Consider the following 18,923-nt stretch of genomic DNA (forward strand, 5'->3'; position numbering starts at 1 on the left):
TCCCGAGGCCAAAGAGACTACCAATCTGCGTATTGTCTGGACACAACACAAGTCTACTTGTCAATCAGTAGCTGGCCCAACTATACTCTGTCCCAGCTCTTTCCACTGCAATGTTTGCAGACCTCATGCTTTAACAAGACTACATAGTCATCACAGAGTAAACCCTTGGATGATTTGCTCATGTGCTGCATCTGCTGTAAAGGCAATGGCCACTTGCACCAAGGGCACCTCATATGCTACATGGGCAATACTCTATCTGAAACAGCTGCCAATTTGGGGAGAATGTCATGTTCTGTCATTCTCTAATAAACCACAAATCCCATTTACTTACAAACCATTTTCTCAACATGAAGAGCTAACTCGTTAGCATTAAGCTGATTAGATAGCAACTCGCAGACAGTCACCCATTTCTAGATGGTCCTAACTTATAAATGTAGAAAAGGCCATAATGTTTCAGGATATATTGACAGTAAAAAACATTGTCATGTGCTAAATCCTCACAGTTTCCCAAAGTCAATTCCTCCCTACACACATCAGAGAAATCACTGTTAATCCCAAGTCTGTGCAGCATTACCCCCTTCCTCACGATTTTGTACCAGAGCTGTCTCACAATATAAAGAACAACTGAGAACTTGTCACCTAAACTCATTTTGCTACAGGAATGTGAGGACTATACAATCTTCACCGGTCCCATTACAACTTCTGCAGATAAAACAACTCTGCTTGTACACATGGTGGATATATCCATCTCTCTGTCTGTCTCTGTTGCCTGAAACTATTTCTGTGCCTAGAAGCACATAGAAAGGACTGAGCAAAGGCAGGCTCACTTAAAATTAACACCTTGATGACTTACAAGCACAGACAGGGAAAGAGCAGGCAAGACCCTATGCTATTACAAGGAAGAGAAATCCCTTCAAGTATTTCAGATTAATTAAAAAATTAAGACCATGGGATAAACCTCCCAGAAACTCTAAGAATATACCTAACCCCCCACCATGCATGGTCACATAATGTAGCTCTGCAGTCTACCTGTGCCTGCCCATCTGCATATATTGAGTAAGATAGTGCAGATACTTTCTCCCACGCTTTCCCCCATCTTCTACCACCACACATACAGACATTTCCCAAAGAACTAGTCTGTCCTAAAGTCCGTTCAAAACAGGACAAAGAAAGTCCAAGCTTTTGCTCTCTATCTTTAAAAAACTGTAATCAAAACAATCACTGACAAAGCCCAGTACAAACCCAAAAGCTCAGAGAATCAAGTGGTTTATGACATTTCTCACGTAACCATCCCCTGCTCTCAGACAATGGTATCTCCACTGACTACTCTTCCTTCTTCTGACAAGTACACAGATAACCAACAGCAGCCATCACGTAAAGGCTGCCTTTATAGCCATTTACATAAATCATTCTAAAATAATATTTTCCAACACTCATAATCACGACTTTTAAGAGCTGTAACACTAACTTTTTGTCAAAAAGACAACTACACACCCATTGAACTTCATTTTTAGTGTATCTAACAACACTTCAGTGTGTTTTTAATACACTGGGGATCAACAGATGTCCTAGACAGTTTCTGATTTTGTACAGTTCTTTCCCAAGTAACAGAGGAGGTAGACACTTATGGACACTGGTGAGCAAATTCAAGGTGTACACATCCAGATACCTGAACTCACGTTCCATTTCCCAGCTGCTATTATGTAAAACAAATCAACTTGAACTACTCATCCAGCTGGGACTAGAACAATCTTTTGGTAAAATTTGCTACAGTTTCCAGAAATCAGTTAGGGGAAAAAATAAGACAAAAGAAAAACCCTAAAAAAAAAAAACAGCAAAGCCTAAGCTACAGTTATCTGCTTCTCCACAGGAATGCTATGAACGTTGTCCCTTGCTACTCACACCATTTCAGCTTTGCCAGCATTAGTGGCATTTGCAGGTACAGGTCAGCCGGACGGCTGCCAGGGTGTTGGGCATGCTATTGCGTAACCTGTAACACACCATGACATCACATCAACCTCAGCTCTGCCTCAGTGTTCTTCAGGGCAGCTGCCAACATCAGTTCAGCTCCACCTATGTTAGCAATGCTGGGAGCAGTCTATGTACATTATAGTTGGAGTCTGAAGCACTTTACGTGGGATGTCACTTACCTTAGCAGCTCTAGTCTTAGCAGGTAGTCTGCTCTAGAGTTCCTACTACTGTTAACACTGATAAAGATCAAAAGTTCTAGCAATAAGAGATTTTTCATTAAGTGTTTTAACAATATTTCTCTAATACAGGCTTCTGCAGCTTACTATACCATGAAAGTAGTTCACAGCCCCAGCATCAGTCAGCATTACAGGCAGGAGTCTAATGGACAACACTTGAGCTTTCTGCAGTAGGTAATGTGTTTGGAGCCAGACATGATCTCTTTTTCTCTTACTTCTTTGGGTCTAGTTTTTCTGAAATTCAAATAGGGACATCAGCATGAACAACCATAGCTAAGAAACATCTGTATCAAGCTTGTCAGCAGCCCATTCTTTAGAAACTAATCTGCAGAGAGGGAAGAAAAAAAAAAAATTGAAAAAAAAAAAAGCAGAAATAATGGGAATTTTTTTCTTCAACATGTAGTAACACCACGCTGTTTAAAGCAGAAGGCTTGGGAGAAATAAGCCACCTATCAGTACAGCAAAAACAAGCACTTTTCATTTCAGCATCCCTCTCCAGGCTTCCCAAATCAAAGATAAGAAACAGTCCTCAGGCATAACTCCTCAGGCTGCAATCTTGTCAAGTTTTCATAAGCTACGTGAGGCTGGGATGGGTCAGTATAGGATAGACCTCCTCTGGGGAAAACCCAGTGCTACAGCAAGTAGAAAGTACTTTCCCAGTATGCTGCAAGGGGACATCACATGCCTGTCATAATTGCCGAGAGCAACCTACATACCCTCCTTCATGTTAACCTTCACCTTAACAGATGTCTGTCCGTTCTCTCATCCCAAAGGAGCAGTTTTGCAAGGCTCCCCTAAGCATTGCTACCTTCCAGCACTGACCGCGAGACCAGTTTTCGTTCAGGACCATCACCACTAGTCAGCCCTCTGCTCTTCCCCCTTACACAAGCCCTCCTGCTGTTTCCTAGCATCAGGCACCCAGTGAACTCTGTGCTGCAAAGTGGGCATTCCCACAGGGTTGGAGAGGAGAAAGTTACTCTATCCCATGCAACTCGCCTCTGGGTAAGATGTGTTTCAAGGGGTATACACTCCTGGTTGCACTGAACCTCATGTGTCTTTGGTTTTAGACCCACATTAGGCATCTTAGATGTAGTATGACATTTAGCGACACAGCACAGTATTTTTGTATACTGGTTTCCTAGTTGTTAAATGTAGGATCTTTAACAGAACAGTGATTCTTCTAAGGAGTAAGGAACTTCAAACAACTCCAGCAAGCAGACTGCTGGTACACAGTACTCCACAATGCTACATGATTATATCAAAGCTGCTGGGATGAAAACTGACACTTGATAAATAACATGAGGTCACCTTAAAGATCTCAAAACACCACATGTAAAAATGTTATTTTGACAAGAAATTAAGCAATCGTATAATCAAGTCTATTATCAAATCTACTGCTTTGACATGATCTTATGAAAGTATGAAGAGCATGCAATTCCAACTGCTGCAGGTTCCTCCCTCGCTCAACACAAGACGTACGCGTTTAATATTCCTCAGTTAGCCACACATGTACAGCAAAGCCTAACGTACTTCAAAGTATTTACTGTACTGTATAAACAGAGCACTATTTTCAAAGACTCGTAACTGTCAAATCAAAGCTAGCTTTCACGCAAACATTCAGAAGCATTTCTGCTGGATGGTGGCTATTTGCCTGACAGTTTCAACTTTCTATCCCCAACCACAAGAAGGTTATTTTTTTTTTTTTTTAAAGAGACAGAAGAAAGCATTTTCTTGCTAACAAGCTGTCATGCCATTTTGGCCCCAAGTTCTTTATTCCCTTCTCATACATAATATAAAATGTGGTGGAAAACTTCAGTTTCGCTAGCAAAAGTTCCAAGTAAAGTTTCTCCATATGTAAGACTGCCTAAACTCTCCATCATTACAGCTCTCACTGTAGAAGCTGTGGTTGCTCACCTCAACAGGCTACAGCTTTGGTTTATATTACACTGCAAATACATTTCAAATCAATCCTCAAATAAAACCAGATTGGTACATAGATAAAATACTGCCATTTCATAGCCAGTGGAATGGCAGTATCAAGACACCTGAAATAGTCAGTCTAGCAAAATGTAGAGAGCATAGCTCTGAGCAACCTGGAAAAGGGTGCACTGCTCGATCTTACCCAGTGTTTTTATCAGTGAACTACTAAATCAGTATTTCCCATCAGGTTTTGCATAATTCTATACACACTGCAAAGATGGCTCCATACGACATACACAAGTAGACTCCAGTTTTAAAGCAATTTGTAGAGTGTAAGTAAAATGGTCAAGTAGACAAATCACAGGCACGTTAAGAGACAGGTTCTGTTCTCAAGTTCACCACCAAACCCAATCTAACCCGGTTTTAAGAGAGCCCACAGGTCCCGGCCACCCTACTGATAAGGTAAAACGGGTATCTGCACTTTATGTTCAGAAGGCAAATTGAAAGTTCCCCTGCTCTACTACTATGCAGACAGCCCCACCAAAAAATTAAGTAGCAAGAACAGAGTGACACTGCTTTCTCAGGAGGCCAGCATTCTCATAAGCCAATAGGCCTACCAGCTCAGAGTAACCGCTAGGAGTTGAGCAGGCAGCCATGTGGCTACCTGTGCTCAAGTCACAACTGCTTTGAACTCAATATAGAAAGTGGCAAGCTCTCCTCCAATTCCATATACAGTGAAATTATTGTGCATATCAGACTCTCTTTTTGCCATTGATTGTACCACTAAGAAGCACTTAAAAATCAGTATTGTTTTCAAGCTACAGCACCCAATTTTCAGTGAACTCTCAAAGGATGTTGCTTTACCACCTCTGTGTCCTGCTTTCTTGAAAGAAATTATGTCAGTGGTACAGCATACTTTGCATTTTCTTTCCTCCAAAAGGATTTGAAACGAACAAACAAGCCAACCTCCTTACAGTTCCACGTCTCATCTCCCTTCCCTATTCTACAAGCTTCTTCTCTGAGAGAAAACAACAAAAAACTCACCTCTGCTTTTAAGTCTGTCTGGAAAATAGATCTTGAAGCATATCTATCTACTTTAAAGAGATAATATTCATTCTTCAGATATCGTAAAATAAAATAAAATGAGCGTTGTCAAAGTAGATAAAAACCAGGGTGCTGAGATCCATCTCTGCCCAAGAACAGGCAAGAACAACCCACAGAAGCAGGAGTAAAACAAAGGTAAAAAGTCAGGTAGTGGCAGCTCTTTTCACAGTAGTTACAGATCAGTAGCTGGGACTAGATTTTGGGACGGGTCACAGGATCCAACCAGAAGCCTGTGGAGTTTAATGGCATCTCACACACTGGTTGCAATCATGTTTCCAGAAAAGTGTGTGAGAACCCCACAGCAAACCCAGGTATAAGCAGCTATTCCCTCCCTCTTTCTCAATATAGAGGCATCTGTTACAGCAGAATAAAAATCAAGGTTTAGACCATAGGCTTAATACCTCTTCCAAAATTTCTACTGTCACTGATTACAATAATTGAATATTCTTCATATTCCTACAGACATCTGATCCTTTTTAACTCTTGTTGAATTCTTGCTCCTGATGACTCTCACAGCATGAGTTTCACTGCTTAATTGCAACCACACTAAAAAGTCTATCATCAATTTACACTACATGTTCTGTATCATCAGTCTCGAAGCAGCAGAAACTTCTCCATAGCTAAACCATCATATTCTTCAGTTTGCCCTCTTTAAAGCTTCTTAAAGAGGGTTTCTCTTTTTATACATTGCATATATGTCCAGAGATAAGAAACATTTTTGGCAAGAAGAACAAGGTAAGCTGAAGGAACTGTTCTCAGACAAGAGAAGCTGTAACAAATAGGTGTAAATAACATTTAGCAAGTTTAGCAGACTCACAGAGGTACAGTTAGATGAGTACTCCTTTTGGCAGCAACGCCAGCTAAAAACTGCTGCTACCAATATTTACTTCCGCTCCTGCACCAGGCTGTCTGATGTGCCTGTAGAACCATTTGTTTGCCCAAACAGTTTGGCAAACTGATGCAGGCCAAGCATAATCTTTTCTCTTTTTTTTTGCCAAGCTACTTATAATCCAGTACAGTTCCTTGATCCATTTCAGCATACAGCTGCTCTGGCAGAAGTACCAGCACACACAGAGGGGTGGTGCAAAAATCAAAACAGGTAAGCAATGAGGACACCTCAAAAGCCAATTCTAGCACTGAAAGAAAGGCTCGTGGGTATATGAATGGAAAGCAGACAGGCCTATAGGTAAAGATACAGTCACAAGGCTCAGTTCTGCTTCTTAAAAAATTGAATAAGGCTCAGATTAAATTCAACATTGGAACAGTTGGTTTGGATTCAGTACAGATTACAATATCATCTTATGTTTTGCTATTGTTATTGAGCTGACAGTGTTTGTACAGTCTTAAGGGCAACCCTTCACAAACTTCCCAGCAGATGGGGTTTTTTTGCTCAAGTTCTTCAAGATTATCCAGAAGTCATAATTAGGAATAAAGTCCCTGATCTTCTGCATTTGTACAGTCCCTACCAGAAAGAGGATCCAGCTCAAAAACTACTGTAGTTCTAAAACAGAAAAGAAAAGCCTAGCAGGCGTATAAAGGTAAGGGGGTAATGCTATTTTAAATATGGCAGGCAGAGCAGTGTTCAGACCAGAATTCACCAATGAAATCTCCTTCAATTCACAAATTGCTCCGAAAACCTCAGTTAACACCTTTATTTTGCCAGCAGGAAGGCTAGAGGGACTCCAGCAGAGCTTGTAAGCAGGAAATCCAAGCCCACAGCAAATCTTGCTGGGTTAAAGGACTTCATATCTATGTAAACAGACCACAGACCTTAACCGAGGCACAGAGATTTCTGTGAAGTCCAAGGCCATGTGCACTAGATAGAAGGATTTTATGAAGGCTGCCTGCATCGCTGAAAAAGTACTGCTAAACTTATAGAAAGTGGAAGAGATCAAACCCTGCTAGGTAGCACAGCTGACATTTAAGATGGGAATTAGTTTGAATACTCACTTGAGTGTAAATTACTCCACAGGATAAAGTTGTTGTGGGTTGAGGGTTTTTCCATTGAATTTATAAAAGATCAACGAAATTCCTAAGCCATAGGCACAGTTTGTAAGGCAAAAGAATTGACACAGCCTGTCAGCAGAAATTCAAAAGGGAAACAAAAACTAAAAAGAAACATGTAGAAATAGGTATGGAAAGTCAACGTATTACAGAGTAGCAAGCCTTTGAATAGCAAGCAAATATGGATCAAAGGTACTCCATTCCACCTCAAACCTTGATACTGTTCAGAAAAGCTGTTATGTATGAATATTTTAGCCTCGTGGCTTATAGTTGCCTTAGTTTCTATATTTGGATATTTAGTGACAAATGTAGCTTCTCTGGCTGCAGACTAACTAACTGAAAACAATCCAAGTATATGAACTGTAAAGATGAAATGCAAGATGAGGGGGGAGGAAAGGGGAGAAGTGCAGGGAAGAAAGAGTCCACACCCTTTGTATTCATAACAAAGCTTCTGGTTGTAGGAATAGAAAAATTTATTTTCTTTCACATTAAAATTCAGGTCCTGTCTAGCTTAGAAGACAGATAAATGAATTAACTGATACCAAGAGAGGAAAGCAAAACACTTCCCTAAACCCACACCTCTAGGCCACAAAAAGATGGTTACAACATTATTGTCACAGTCTAGCTACTTCCCTCACACGAAAGCAGATCACAGTTTCACCCAAAACATCTTTATTTCATCCATGAGCTAAATACTCTGTATTGTGAAAACTACAGTGGGAAGTGAGCAACAGAACTTTTACCAAACATTACCAAAACCAAGTACATATACACACGTAAAAAATGCACCCCTAAAAGAATTTCTAATGTTAACCTGACCAAAGATGAGCAGCTGAATGGGAGGGGGACTTAGACAAAAACATGTTTAGGGTGGGGTTTTTTTGTTTGGTTTTGTTCACACTTATTTAACGTCAATGATTGATTAACATTTTGGATAAAGGAGGTCTTTGTTAGTGATTCAGCATCTCCACCCCTTCAATTAAGGTGTTAAGAGTTCACAACAGTGCAGTGAGACCCAAGATCCCCAGACTCCTTTCCACAAAAAAAGAAAATAAAAACACCACCACACCAAGAACCTCACATACCACCAAAAAGAAAAACCAGCCCAGATCAACAAAAAAACCCACTCCACTGGGAAAATTCCAAAATCCCAAAAGTGACATCTTTGCTGACTCCGACTTAAAAAAAGAAAGCTGCCTTTCTTTTGTTGTTTGAGGAGGGGCCAGCAAGGGAGACAGGGAAAGAATATGAGCCCTTGAGCCATTTTTATGCTTTGAGTAAGAAAAAAAGGACACATTCATTAAAAATAATCTCTTTGGAGATCACTGTTATAAAAAAAAAAATAAGAATAAGAAAAAAAAAGACACACCTCCAAAAAGTACCCCCACACCACACAACAGAGCCATAGTGCCAATTTGTCCAAAATGGCTATATCATCTCACCAAAGCAGCTCCCGTGATTCCCAGGAAGAAGCAGACTGCTCTGCTACAGGATATGGGGATGAGCACTTCTGTTAGCACAGCTCTGCTGTAAGTGTAGGATGAACACAAAACAACTGTGTGTTAGCCTCTACTTCTATTAGTCTCTATTCAATTTTATCAGTCCAACACCTGTAACATCCCACTGTAGAAACTGGTTGGGCATTAACAGCCCTAATATAAGGCAGGAAAGAGGTAAACAAAAAGAAGACAGGAATAAAGCCGTATGTTAACTCTTTAATTCCATACCCTGTGATATTTTCCTTGATTTCATTCAATGTCTTGCCTAGCTTTGCAACACTTGTTTTTGTAATATTTTGAGCAATCACTGACCAAGTACTTATCCTACAAGAAAACAGAAGAACAAAAACCTACATCACATTTTTTGCTCCTGCTTTTAAAGCCTGGTACATTTAAGGATGCTTCAGAGCATCCTATGATGACTGTGTGGGCTTTCCACAGGGAAACTGAGGACAAAATACTTTTGAGGAAAATAAGAATGTTACTGGAACCTCTCAGAACTGGAGGAACTCTCCTCTGCTTTTTCCAATTGTATTTTGGCAGGAGAGCAACTAGTCACCAACAGGGAAGCTTAATGAGACAAACTTGACCTGGCACAAGCTTTTCTTCTCTGCCTCAAAGTCAGTGAAGCTTATGCCCAAACCAAGGAGATGACGTTACTTTACAAGGTAAGAGCTGCAAGACTTGATGCTTCTCTCCCAGAAAGTGAAGTTCATGGTTATTTACAGAGCAGCTTGAGTTCAAGGTACGTTTGGCATCCAGAAACTAGAAGTATCTTCTCTTTCATATTGGTGGGGTTAGAACTGTTCCACAACCAGCTCCCTTCTGCCACTTGTTTCATATTTTCTTTCTTTGCTGCATGGCAATTTCCCATTTTGTTTACTATTAAACAATTAATCATCCCACATTCATATTTTATCATTACAATTCTTCCCATCTGTGTCCCTATGCTTTGTCTACCCTTCCAGAGTAACATCTACCTTCCAAATCCCAAACATTTAGTCACTGGAGCCCTTTTTAGTCCCATCACCCCATTGCCTGTACAGTGGCCTGAGGGACAGAAAGTTAGGCAACACAGAAATACAAGGTGCTCCCATTCTAGAAGTGGATACTTGCTCCTTGCATGCATCTGCCAGTCCCATCACTTCCCCAAGCATTTGGAGCCTGCAATGTTGTTTTTTCTCCCTCCATTGTCCAACCTCTACCCACATGAACTTGTGGTATCTCTACAGATTTAGTCTCTCATCCCACTGAAAGCCTCCCATATACTCCCTTATAGTAGGCCAGGGCACAGACACCATCTCATGCACTGCACCTCTTCTCCGCCTAGCAGAAACACTTCCAAATAAACACATTTCTCTGCCTTGTCAGACATTGCTCTTCCCCATGATCTCTCTATATATGAGATCCCCCCACACACTCTTAGTATCCTACAAACTCCTCTTGCACAACTATGAGCACGTAGTGTTGAAATGCCATGTGGTGGCTTCCCTGGACTCCTGTTCCTCTTAACTATCTTATCTACACTGCTTTCCAGCTCTGGAACCCTACAATTCCCTTTCCAACCACAAGCACCACCCTTTCTCGTGCTAAAAGTACTTCCTACCCCATATTCTGTCTCCCAACGACTCCATATACTGCAATCCCACTCCCATTTTCCTTTCAATCCCAGCTGCTCACATTCTCCCATCTCATCCATCCCCCATTCTATCAATTTATTTCTTCCTAGCAAACCTCACGCTCCACATTTCTTCATCCACCTCTCCACATCCCTTCCTACAGACACCCTTATTTCAGTTTTTCCTGAGAAAAGAGTCCCCCAGCCCTTCCTCCCAGCATATCCCACAAGACTTAATGTCCCACATATCCTCTCTCATCAAGCACTGCATGCTTCCCCTCATAACCCACTTACATCCTTTTGTGTCCCACTCCCTAACTTCAGAATCCATACATCCAGATTTCACCCCACTCAGATCAGCCTCTTTCTCCTTGTACAGCCCACACTCCTCTATCCAAATAGCCTAGTCCTGGTGTTGCAGCCCCTCCTTTCTCAAATCCCAATCCCTCACTTGGATTAAAATCTCAGAACTACCTCTCTAATCCACTCAACACCATCGTCTCCATACAGCACAGCCCCTCAGGCATCCTAAGCATATCAGTGCAGCTCAATACAGCAGAGAGCACTCCACATACCTACTTATGCAGCACAGCCTCCAGAGCACCCCAGGGCTGCAACCCACAGCACCCTAAATCCCTCCACGCAACACAGCCACATGGCCATCACCTGCACCACAGTGCAACCTAGAGCACCACACACATCTCTCAGCAAAGCAAAAGCCCTAGGACATCCCATGCACCACAGAGCATCTCACGTGTCCCTCAATACAGCACAGCTCTTAGGATATGCCATGCACCACAATGCAATTCAGGCCACCCCACTCATCTGTCCACATGGTACAACCTCCAGAGCATCCCCAGGAAGCCAGAGCAACCCAAACTCCACTCTACATAGCATAGTGCCCAAGGCATCCCATGCACCACAATGCAATGCAACGCACTCCATATGCCTCTCCATATAGTATAATCTCACGGGATTTCCCTACAATCCCTACTCCCCACACATCCCTCCACAGAGCAAGCCCCCCAGGTATCCCCTACACCACACACGTCCCTCTACAGAGCACAGCCCCCGAGTACTCCCTGCACCCCACACGTATCCCCACAGAGCACAGCCCCCGGGCATCCCCTGCATCCCACAGAGGGCAGCTCCCAGGCAGCCCTTGCTCCATGGAGCACCCCGCACCCCTTGCTTTGGGGGCCCCTCTGCTCCCCTCCCGCAAGCCAGAACACCCCACATGGCCACCACAGCGCGCAACACCGAGGCGCCCCACGCACCTCAGAGCATCCCCCACCCCTCGCTACGCAGCACAGCGCCAGGGCACCCCGCACCCCTCCACGCAGCACCACGGAGCCCCCGGGGCACGCCGCGGAGACCAAGCAGAGCCCCGAGCACCCTGGGGCCGCCGGGGCGCCGCCGTCCCGGGGTCAGGGCTCCCCTCAGCCGTCGGCAGCGAAGCCTCCCCGCGGCGCCCCCCGGCCCCTCGCCGCCCCCGGGCCTCCCCCAACTCTCAAACTTTGGGCGGGCGGCGGCGGTAGCCGGTGCCGGTGGTCGGCCGGTGCCCGCCGCGCCACCTCCCCCTCACTCACCGCCAGGCTGTGGGGGAGGGGCGGGGGCCAAGGCTCCTCTCAGCCCCGGGCGGGAGGGGGCGGCGCAGCGTCTCCCCCCGGCGACGGCGGGTCCTTCCCCCTCCCGCAAACACACACAGGCTCCATTGTCCGCCAGCGCCTCCCCCCTCTTCTTCCCGCACACATGGTACCGCCCATCGCAGCCCCTCTCACCCGCTCCCCCCCGCCCTCTCCCCCCACACACACACTTTTCTCCACAACGTTCCCCCCCCCCCCCCCGCCTCCCCCCTCCCGCCGCGTCCCGCAACCCAGAGAGAGGAATGGTACCGCCCGTCGCGCGCGCCCCGCCCCGGGAATGGTACTGTCCCCTACTCACTCCGCCGGCAGGACCGCCTCCTACTCCCCGTTCCGGGCAGTGGTCTCGCCCGGCCCCCCGCCCCGCCCCTCCCCAGCGAGAGGGCGGAGACTGTATCCCTTCCCCCTCGCACACGCTCTGCTCCCGCCTTCGCCTACACAGTGGGAGCAGCCAGGCTCTTAAAGAGACAGGCCGGCCACGGCGAGCGCCCCCCGGGCCCGCGGGAAGCATCACCCACCCCTCCCCGATGGCCGCGGCGCCGCCCTCGCCATTAACATAGCCTGTCCCTCGCCTCGGGGCAGCTCCACCCCCTCCTCCCCTTTTAAAGAGACCGCGCGCCCAAGGCGCTTCTTAAAGAGACCGCCCTTCCCGCGCATACCCCCCACCCCCCCTAAACTTCCCTCCGCGGAGTCGAGCGCTGCGAACACCACTCCCTGGGCGGGGCCGCGCCGCGGCGGCGGGGGCGCCGCGTGCCCCGGTGCTTGCAGCCGCAGGGAAGGCGCCCTGTGAGCTGAGGCGGCGGGGGGGGGGTGCCGGCGCGGGCCCCTGTCAGCGCGGGAGCCGGCGCCCCCCACCCCGCCTCGCGTTGCGCGAGCGCCTCGCGCTCCCCTGAGGCGGCACGCGGGGCCCGCCCCCTAACGGCACGGAAGCGGCGCGGGCCGCGCAGGGGAGGGGGGGAAGCAGCTCCCCCGCCCGCTCGCTCGCTGCCAAGCCTTGAGGCCTCGCAAGGCCCCCGGGGGAGGCGCACGCCGAGGCCGGGGGGCTGCGGGAAGGCGGGCGGGTGGCTGCGGGGCGGGGCGAGGCGAGCGCCCTGCCAGCCCCCCTCAACACCGTCCTGCCCAAAACCACCTCGGCTGCCAAGGCAGCTTGTGCCATGGCACCTTCGCTGGCCGCCGCCTCGGCACCACAGCAGACGCCAGCTGCCCGCATTGAGGCTTCTCCGCCTCGAGAAGCTGAGGCGGGCACCGTGCATCGCAACCAGCCACGGGCACAGCCATCAGCTCGCCAGGGGCGCAGCCCAGAGGTGTCGGCTGGAGTATTATGTTCACTCAGCCCTCTGACACCCGGCGTGGAATTTCCCTTCCACGTATTTCTGAAGGAGGAAGGGGACGGCTGGCCCTCGGCAAGGCAGGAAGAAAGCGGGAGGGGACTTGTGGAGAAGCATGTTTCTCCTACCTGGTGGGTGAGCAACTTGACTGCCCACCAGCTGCCAGCGGGTTGGTGGAGCTGCTCTGAGGGGCCTTTTCTGAAGGCAGCACTGGGTTAAGCAGCAGCTTGCAACAGGGAGGAAACCAGACAGTAATGACAAACAGACGCAACCTATCTAAACACATTCCAGGGCCCTATCCTGAATAAATGCTCCACGTTTGGGGGAATTAACTGTCAAACTAGTTTGAAGCCGGCTGGCAGTTAAGAGTTTTGAAGGTTCGTAGCAATCTCTCACCCTTTTCAGTCAGCGACTTACTTAGAGTGCTTTCAACATCCACTTATCCTTCACCTCCACAAAATGTTTTTAAAATGGGCGAGCTTCTGGGTTGCAAGCATGAGCTTTCCAAGGCACCAGTGGCACACAGATGCAGAACCGCTGCAGTCTAATGAGAGAAAGCAGGCTGATCATTTTTTGCGTATTCACGATGCCTGAATAACCTGTTTTGCCTATACAACGTAAGTGACTAGAAATGCAGAGTGTGTTCTCAGTCTCCCTTTATCCTCAAACAACTCACTCTTTACCCTGTCCAACTCACTTTTAAATAACCCAATTCCTTGGAAGAATACCATTTTGGCATGCTCTGGCAGATAAAACCAGCTTCTCTCTCTCCTCAGCCCTCCATCCCTAAGGGGCTTTTCCTCTTTTGTCCCTCTCCTCCCCTTGTCTGTGCCCACTTAGTAACATCGTTAAAGAATTCTTTACAGCTTCCTGAGCGCTGCCACAGTAGCTAATTCACACCTCTTACCCTAGGTACTCTTCCTCCAGGGGGATACTTCTTAACAGTGGTTTTCAATTCCTTCTGATTTGCAGACCAGAGCCCCTCACCATTTCCAGCTGGACTGGCTTTCAGCCCACTGATGCTTCTGTTACTTTTTCCCACCCACATCCCTCAGGCTACAACTTCCCAGGACCCATGTCCAGAAGGTGGAAACTGTTGGGTCTCTGGCAAGTCATTCCAATTCATCCACTGAAACCAGCTCCACCTGTACCTTTCCACTTGAACCACCACCTTTGTAGATATCAGTTCATCCTGCTCCTTTACCTGACCTCTATTTTTCACATTGATATGGGTCTTTTTTTAATATAACACCTGCAATTCCTCTTCTCCTTTACACCCCTGCACCAGGGAAGGCTCAGGGGAGAGAGTCCAGGAAAGGCTGCAATAGCAGTAGCTGTACAGAGTAGAACAGCCAAGCAGCAAAACACAATGTAAGGAACAGATGCCTTCTGGTGACAGAAGACTCAGTCCTGCTCTCACTAGCATCAGGGACCCGCCGTGGTTTGCTTAAAAGGAAGTTTGTTTTCCCTGGGCAGTAGAGGCTGGGATTTTCATAAGGACGCCAGACACCCAGCTTCCCTTTCTTGAAGGTAACTTTGAAAATCTGACTCTATGCTTCTATCCCAACACAAAACAGCAGCGATAAAATACCCAGGTGTTAGGGAACGTTTTTATTCTACTCCCTTCTTTGACCCAGTACTTCGCTCTCTTGGCCCTTGAGGAGTTAAGATCAGGGAAAAGGAGCATAAAATGCTACTAGTTAGCAGATGCTGTGGTTCCTTCAACTCCCCTCCCATCCCCCCAACCCCATCCCCCCACATTTCAAACAGTTATAAATGACTGTGCAACTCTGCAGGCAGCGGTCTCAAATAACCACACCAAGCCTCTCCCCTCCAACGGCTTTATGTCTCTTCCTTCCTCTCTTTGGGGCTCCAGATAGCAACTATCAAGGTGTTTTGCTTCACTCTCAAGAGTTAAGTTGCTACTTCAGCCACCACCTTTGGGAATCTGCCACAGCAAACTGCCACGAGCAGTGAATTCCCAAGACAGGAGTTTTCAGCTGAGAAATCCCTGCTGCCATCTATGAAAGATTTGACCATGGGAACTGACAACATCAGGCTCCCAAATGATCCTGACTGCAAGGACAGTTTGTAAGCCAGGACTTCGGGTGGTGGTGCCCCAGACCATGAGTCTGCCAACCTCGAGAGCATCCCCCCTCATTGAGGCCTTGCCCTCCCTCGGCCAAGCTTGTAAAAGCTGCCCCAGAGAAGCCAGCTGTCCGGGCTCTTTAGAGAACTCCGGCAAATCCAAGAACATCTTGGAAACATTAGAGTTCTCACCACACTGCATACACTCTCTTCATGACTCCCTGGCTGCAGCAGGGACAGAACATGGGCTTTTCTATTCAAAAGCGGGGTTGCCTTTGATGAGAGCAAACCAAGCCTAAGGAAAGTTGCTACAGGAGCTCCAGTTCTGCAGAGCGGACAGATCAGACAAGATAGGCCAGTCAGTAACATACATTTGCATTACACTTTCTATATATGGTTGAGTGCATGGCACACCCCAATCGTGGCTTTTCTTCTCTTTAAGGGCCCGGCCCTGCAAACACTTAATTTTACATGTGTAAGCAGAGTCCCACTGAAACACAACGGAGCTACTCATGCAAATAACGCAAAGAGCATGTAGGGCTGTGGCTGTTTCACTACTCCATCTGCAGCAGACCCAGTTTAAGAGGATCCTGCTGCGCTCTCTCACAGTTATTGCCACTCATTTGTGCCAGTTAAACTATTTATGTAACCACACTCATAGGTGAGCTGTTTAAGTGATCCAACTCTTTTTCTTTAAAAAGAAGCCCTACTACAACAACAAATCCTTAACACCAGACCAGCTCCAAGGTAGATTTCATACCCACAAGCGGCTGAACTGGCACAACTGGAAGAGGTGGAAACATCTGAGGAACGGGAACTTGTGAAGACAGGATTGAGAGCAGGTGAAGTAGTGACATGGAGCCTTAGCATACAAAGTCTGGAGGCAATACTCTCTTCTGAAGCTATACCCTGTTCCTGACCATCCACTCTCCGAAGCAGAGCCTCTTCCCCAACAACACAGTCATTCCACATGAAACAAGTTTCACCTCAAATGCAACAGTAGAGAGAGCCTTTTCAGTCATTAATGCTTAAAAACCTTCCCTCAAGACAGTCACTATACCCAGGACAAGGGACGTGCACTCCTCCTCGCAGGTAAAGGATGCGGGCACCATGCACATCTGTAGCTGATGCACCACATATTCTGCAGGCAAAAGATCCCTTGCCCTTACCTTTGACGTGACACATTTGGGCTGTGCAAAGTGATCCCTACATTTTTTTTTTCAGTTTATGGGCTATTTTATCTCCAGCAACTCTGTGCTGAAATTGTATCACATATTTCCTGTCCGCTCAGGCAACATTTCCCTCTTTCAGTGTGATTACACCCTTCCAGCTGGGAAGCTCCAATAGCTCCTTAAGAGCTTTGCTCTCTGTGCTGCCTCCACTTCTGCAGTCATGTGTACCTGTACAAAGTGGGTGTAAAACACTATCACTGTTGGAAGTTGGAACACACATCACTAGGAGGATGTTTAGCTTTGTTTGTTTGCTTTAGGATTTGGGAGTTTTTTTGTTTGGGTTTTTTTTTTGTTTTGGGGTGGGGTTTTTTTGGTTTTTTTGTTGTTTTTTTTTTTTTTTTTTTTCCATTTTTTTGCTCAGGTGCAAATGATCACAGGAGCTGTAGGACAAGAGAGAGATCAGGCTCTATGAAACCTTTTCCGTGGGAGCTTTAGGTTTTACATGGCTGCCTCCTCTAATGAGCCTTCTCCAAAAGAAACAACCCATTTCTGTAAGGAATCCAGGTGATTATAGTTCACATATTGCAGTGATCTCTGCATGGGCACCAGGGGAGGTGCTTTCATGCAGCTGGCTGCAGGATGAAGTCTAAAGATGGACAAGGTAAAAGAGATGGGAAAAGACCACAGGGAAGGGTAGTTTAACATCCACTGTCAACTTAAGGAAAAAAAAAAACCCCTCTGCTTTCAGAAGGTCTTTTATTTATTTTAAACCATTCCCAAAGCAAAATCAGGCCTGGGAGAGGTGGAGGGAGTGTTTTGGCCTTCTTTCTAGTTCAGTGTCTTTTGACATTAGACATTACCCTGAGTCTCTCCAGTCGTGTCAAACCTCAGTTCTGCATGCAAACAACAGTGAACATTTGTAACTTGGTCTGGGTGAAGAGTCCCTTTGCACCCTGACTTGTGCGGGACTTCACAAACACAGCAAGGAAGGAAATGCATATATATCCAGATGAAAGCCAGTATCCACATCTCCAAACACATACACACACCCCTACCTCTGTCCCCCCTGCTAGCACAAGACCACCTGTAGCTTACCTATACCAATAACTCCTGTCTTGCTGGCTGCACACTGCACAGAGCTCTGCCAGGAAGAAGACTGATGGATCTGACCAGCACTGGCTACACATCACCCTACACCAAAGGCATATAGATGATGGCAAATGCAGCTGGGCAAGAACGGTCTTGCTCTCACCTTCCCTACATACACTGAAAAGTGAGAAACGATTGATCTTGTGTTTTCCTATTTGCACATGAACATTCAAATAATCTGAGCTTTCACTAGGTTTAAGCTGGAACATGGATCTGGGCCTATGGTCGAAATACTCTTCTGTATCTCCAGAGAGCCTTCTAGCTGATGCGCCCCCCTTCAAGACATTCTCCCCATATCAAAACTCTGATGTGATGAACAGATCCCACGTATTATAACATTCCTATTGCAGGAGGCTCTTGCTCTATTTATAAAGTCATCTCTCAAGTCAATAAGCAGGTATGAGGCAAATACTGTGCAGCCATAGAGATAAATGCTCAGCTTTATCGCCTATGATTAAAAAAAAAAAAAAAAAAGGGGAGCAGAAGAAGAAGGAGGAGAGGAGAGATACTGAATCAGAAGGGAAACCAGGTAAACAGAATCTGGGGAAACATATGCTCTTGCAAGACACCAAAAATATGAAGGAATACTAAACAGAGAAGGGAAACTTCAGCAAATAGGGGACACCAAAATCACTGTTGGCTCAGGAACAGTGCTCCCATTACACTGACCCTATCTTTTACAGAGAACCACTTACACACTCCACGTGCTGTGGTGCCACCAGGATAATTTGGCTGAGGAACTGCCAGATCCTCAACCATGACTTTACGCTCTCTCTGTATGCATATGACCATCTTTTACTTCAATGATAAAAGACACATCAGCAGCTCAGAAAATTGTCAAAGTCACCTGCTTCTATTCAGCCACCTGCTAAGCCTAGTTCAAGACAGCAAGGCCCCTTGCACAGCCATACAGCTACGTTCTGTGTAATGCCTGCCCCACAACACTGGAGCACACAAGCAGGTGCTTCCGTGATGTAAAACCAACCAAGGGAGATTTCATTCAAAGAAGTATTTCTGAGAAAGCCAGGACCAACTGAAGAAGCCACCTTTCATTAGGAGCATCCTTCTCAAAGGATAAATAGAAGGAGGCTAAGTCTGCCCTTAGACAGACAGAAATCATCTGTCACCAACACATACAGCAGCTCTCTTGGCATAACAGGCTTTTTATACCTTTCAGTGCTACTCCTCCAG

The 18,923-nt window shown here is 46.4% G+C and overlaps 2 protein-coding genes across 9 annotated transcripts in view; one reads left to right on the plus strand and one right to left on the minus strand.

Moving 5' to 3' along the window:
- BCL9 (BCL9 transcription coactivator) overlaps positions 1-12,299 on the minus strand; it is a 31,711-nt gene extending 19,412 nt beyond the window's left edge. For 3 of the 8 annotated variants that reach the window (XM_062002797.1, XM_062002805.1, XM_062002742.1), the window contains exon 1: positions 8,678-9,420. The gene's annotated coding sequence lies outside the window, so the exon portion shown is untranslated. Of the gene's footprint in view, positions 1-8,677; positions 9,421-11,941; positions 12,092-12,247 lie in introns of those variants that run through there. The other 5 variants (XM_062002749.1, XM_062002757.1, XM_062002770.1 and 2 more) reach the window with 5 other exon arrangements.
- LOC133626610 (collagen alpha-1(I) chain-like) overlaps positions 11,590-18,923 on the plus strand; it is a 29,722-nt gene continuing 22,388 nt past the window's right edge. The window contains exons 1-2 of the mRNA XM_062006836.1: positions 11,590-12,107; positions 13,005-13,398. Of these exons, the coding sequence (XP_061862820.1) occupies positions 11,590-12,107; positions 13,005-13,398 (912 nt within the window). The remainder of the gene's footprint in view (positions 12,108-13,004; positions 13,399-18,923) is intronic.

Source organism: Colius striatus, chromosome 1, assembly GCF_028858725.1.
Source record: "Colius striatus isolate bColStr4 chromosome 1, bColStr4.1.hap1, whole genome shotgun sequence".
Lineage (NCBI taxonomy): Eukaryota > Metazoa > Chordata > Aves > Coliiformes > Coliidae > Colius > Colius striatus.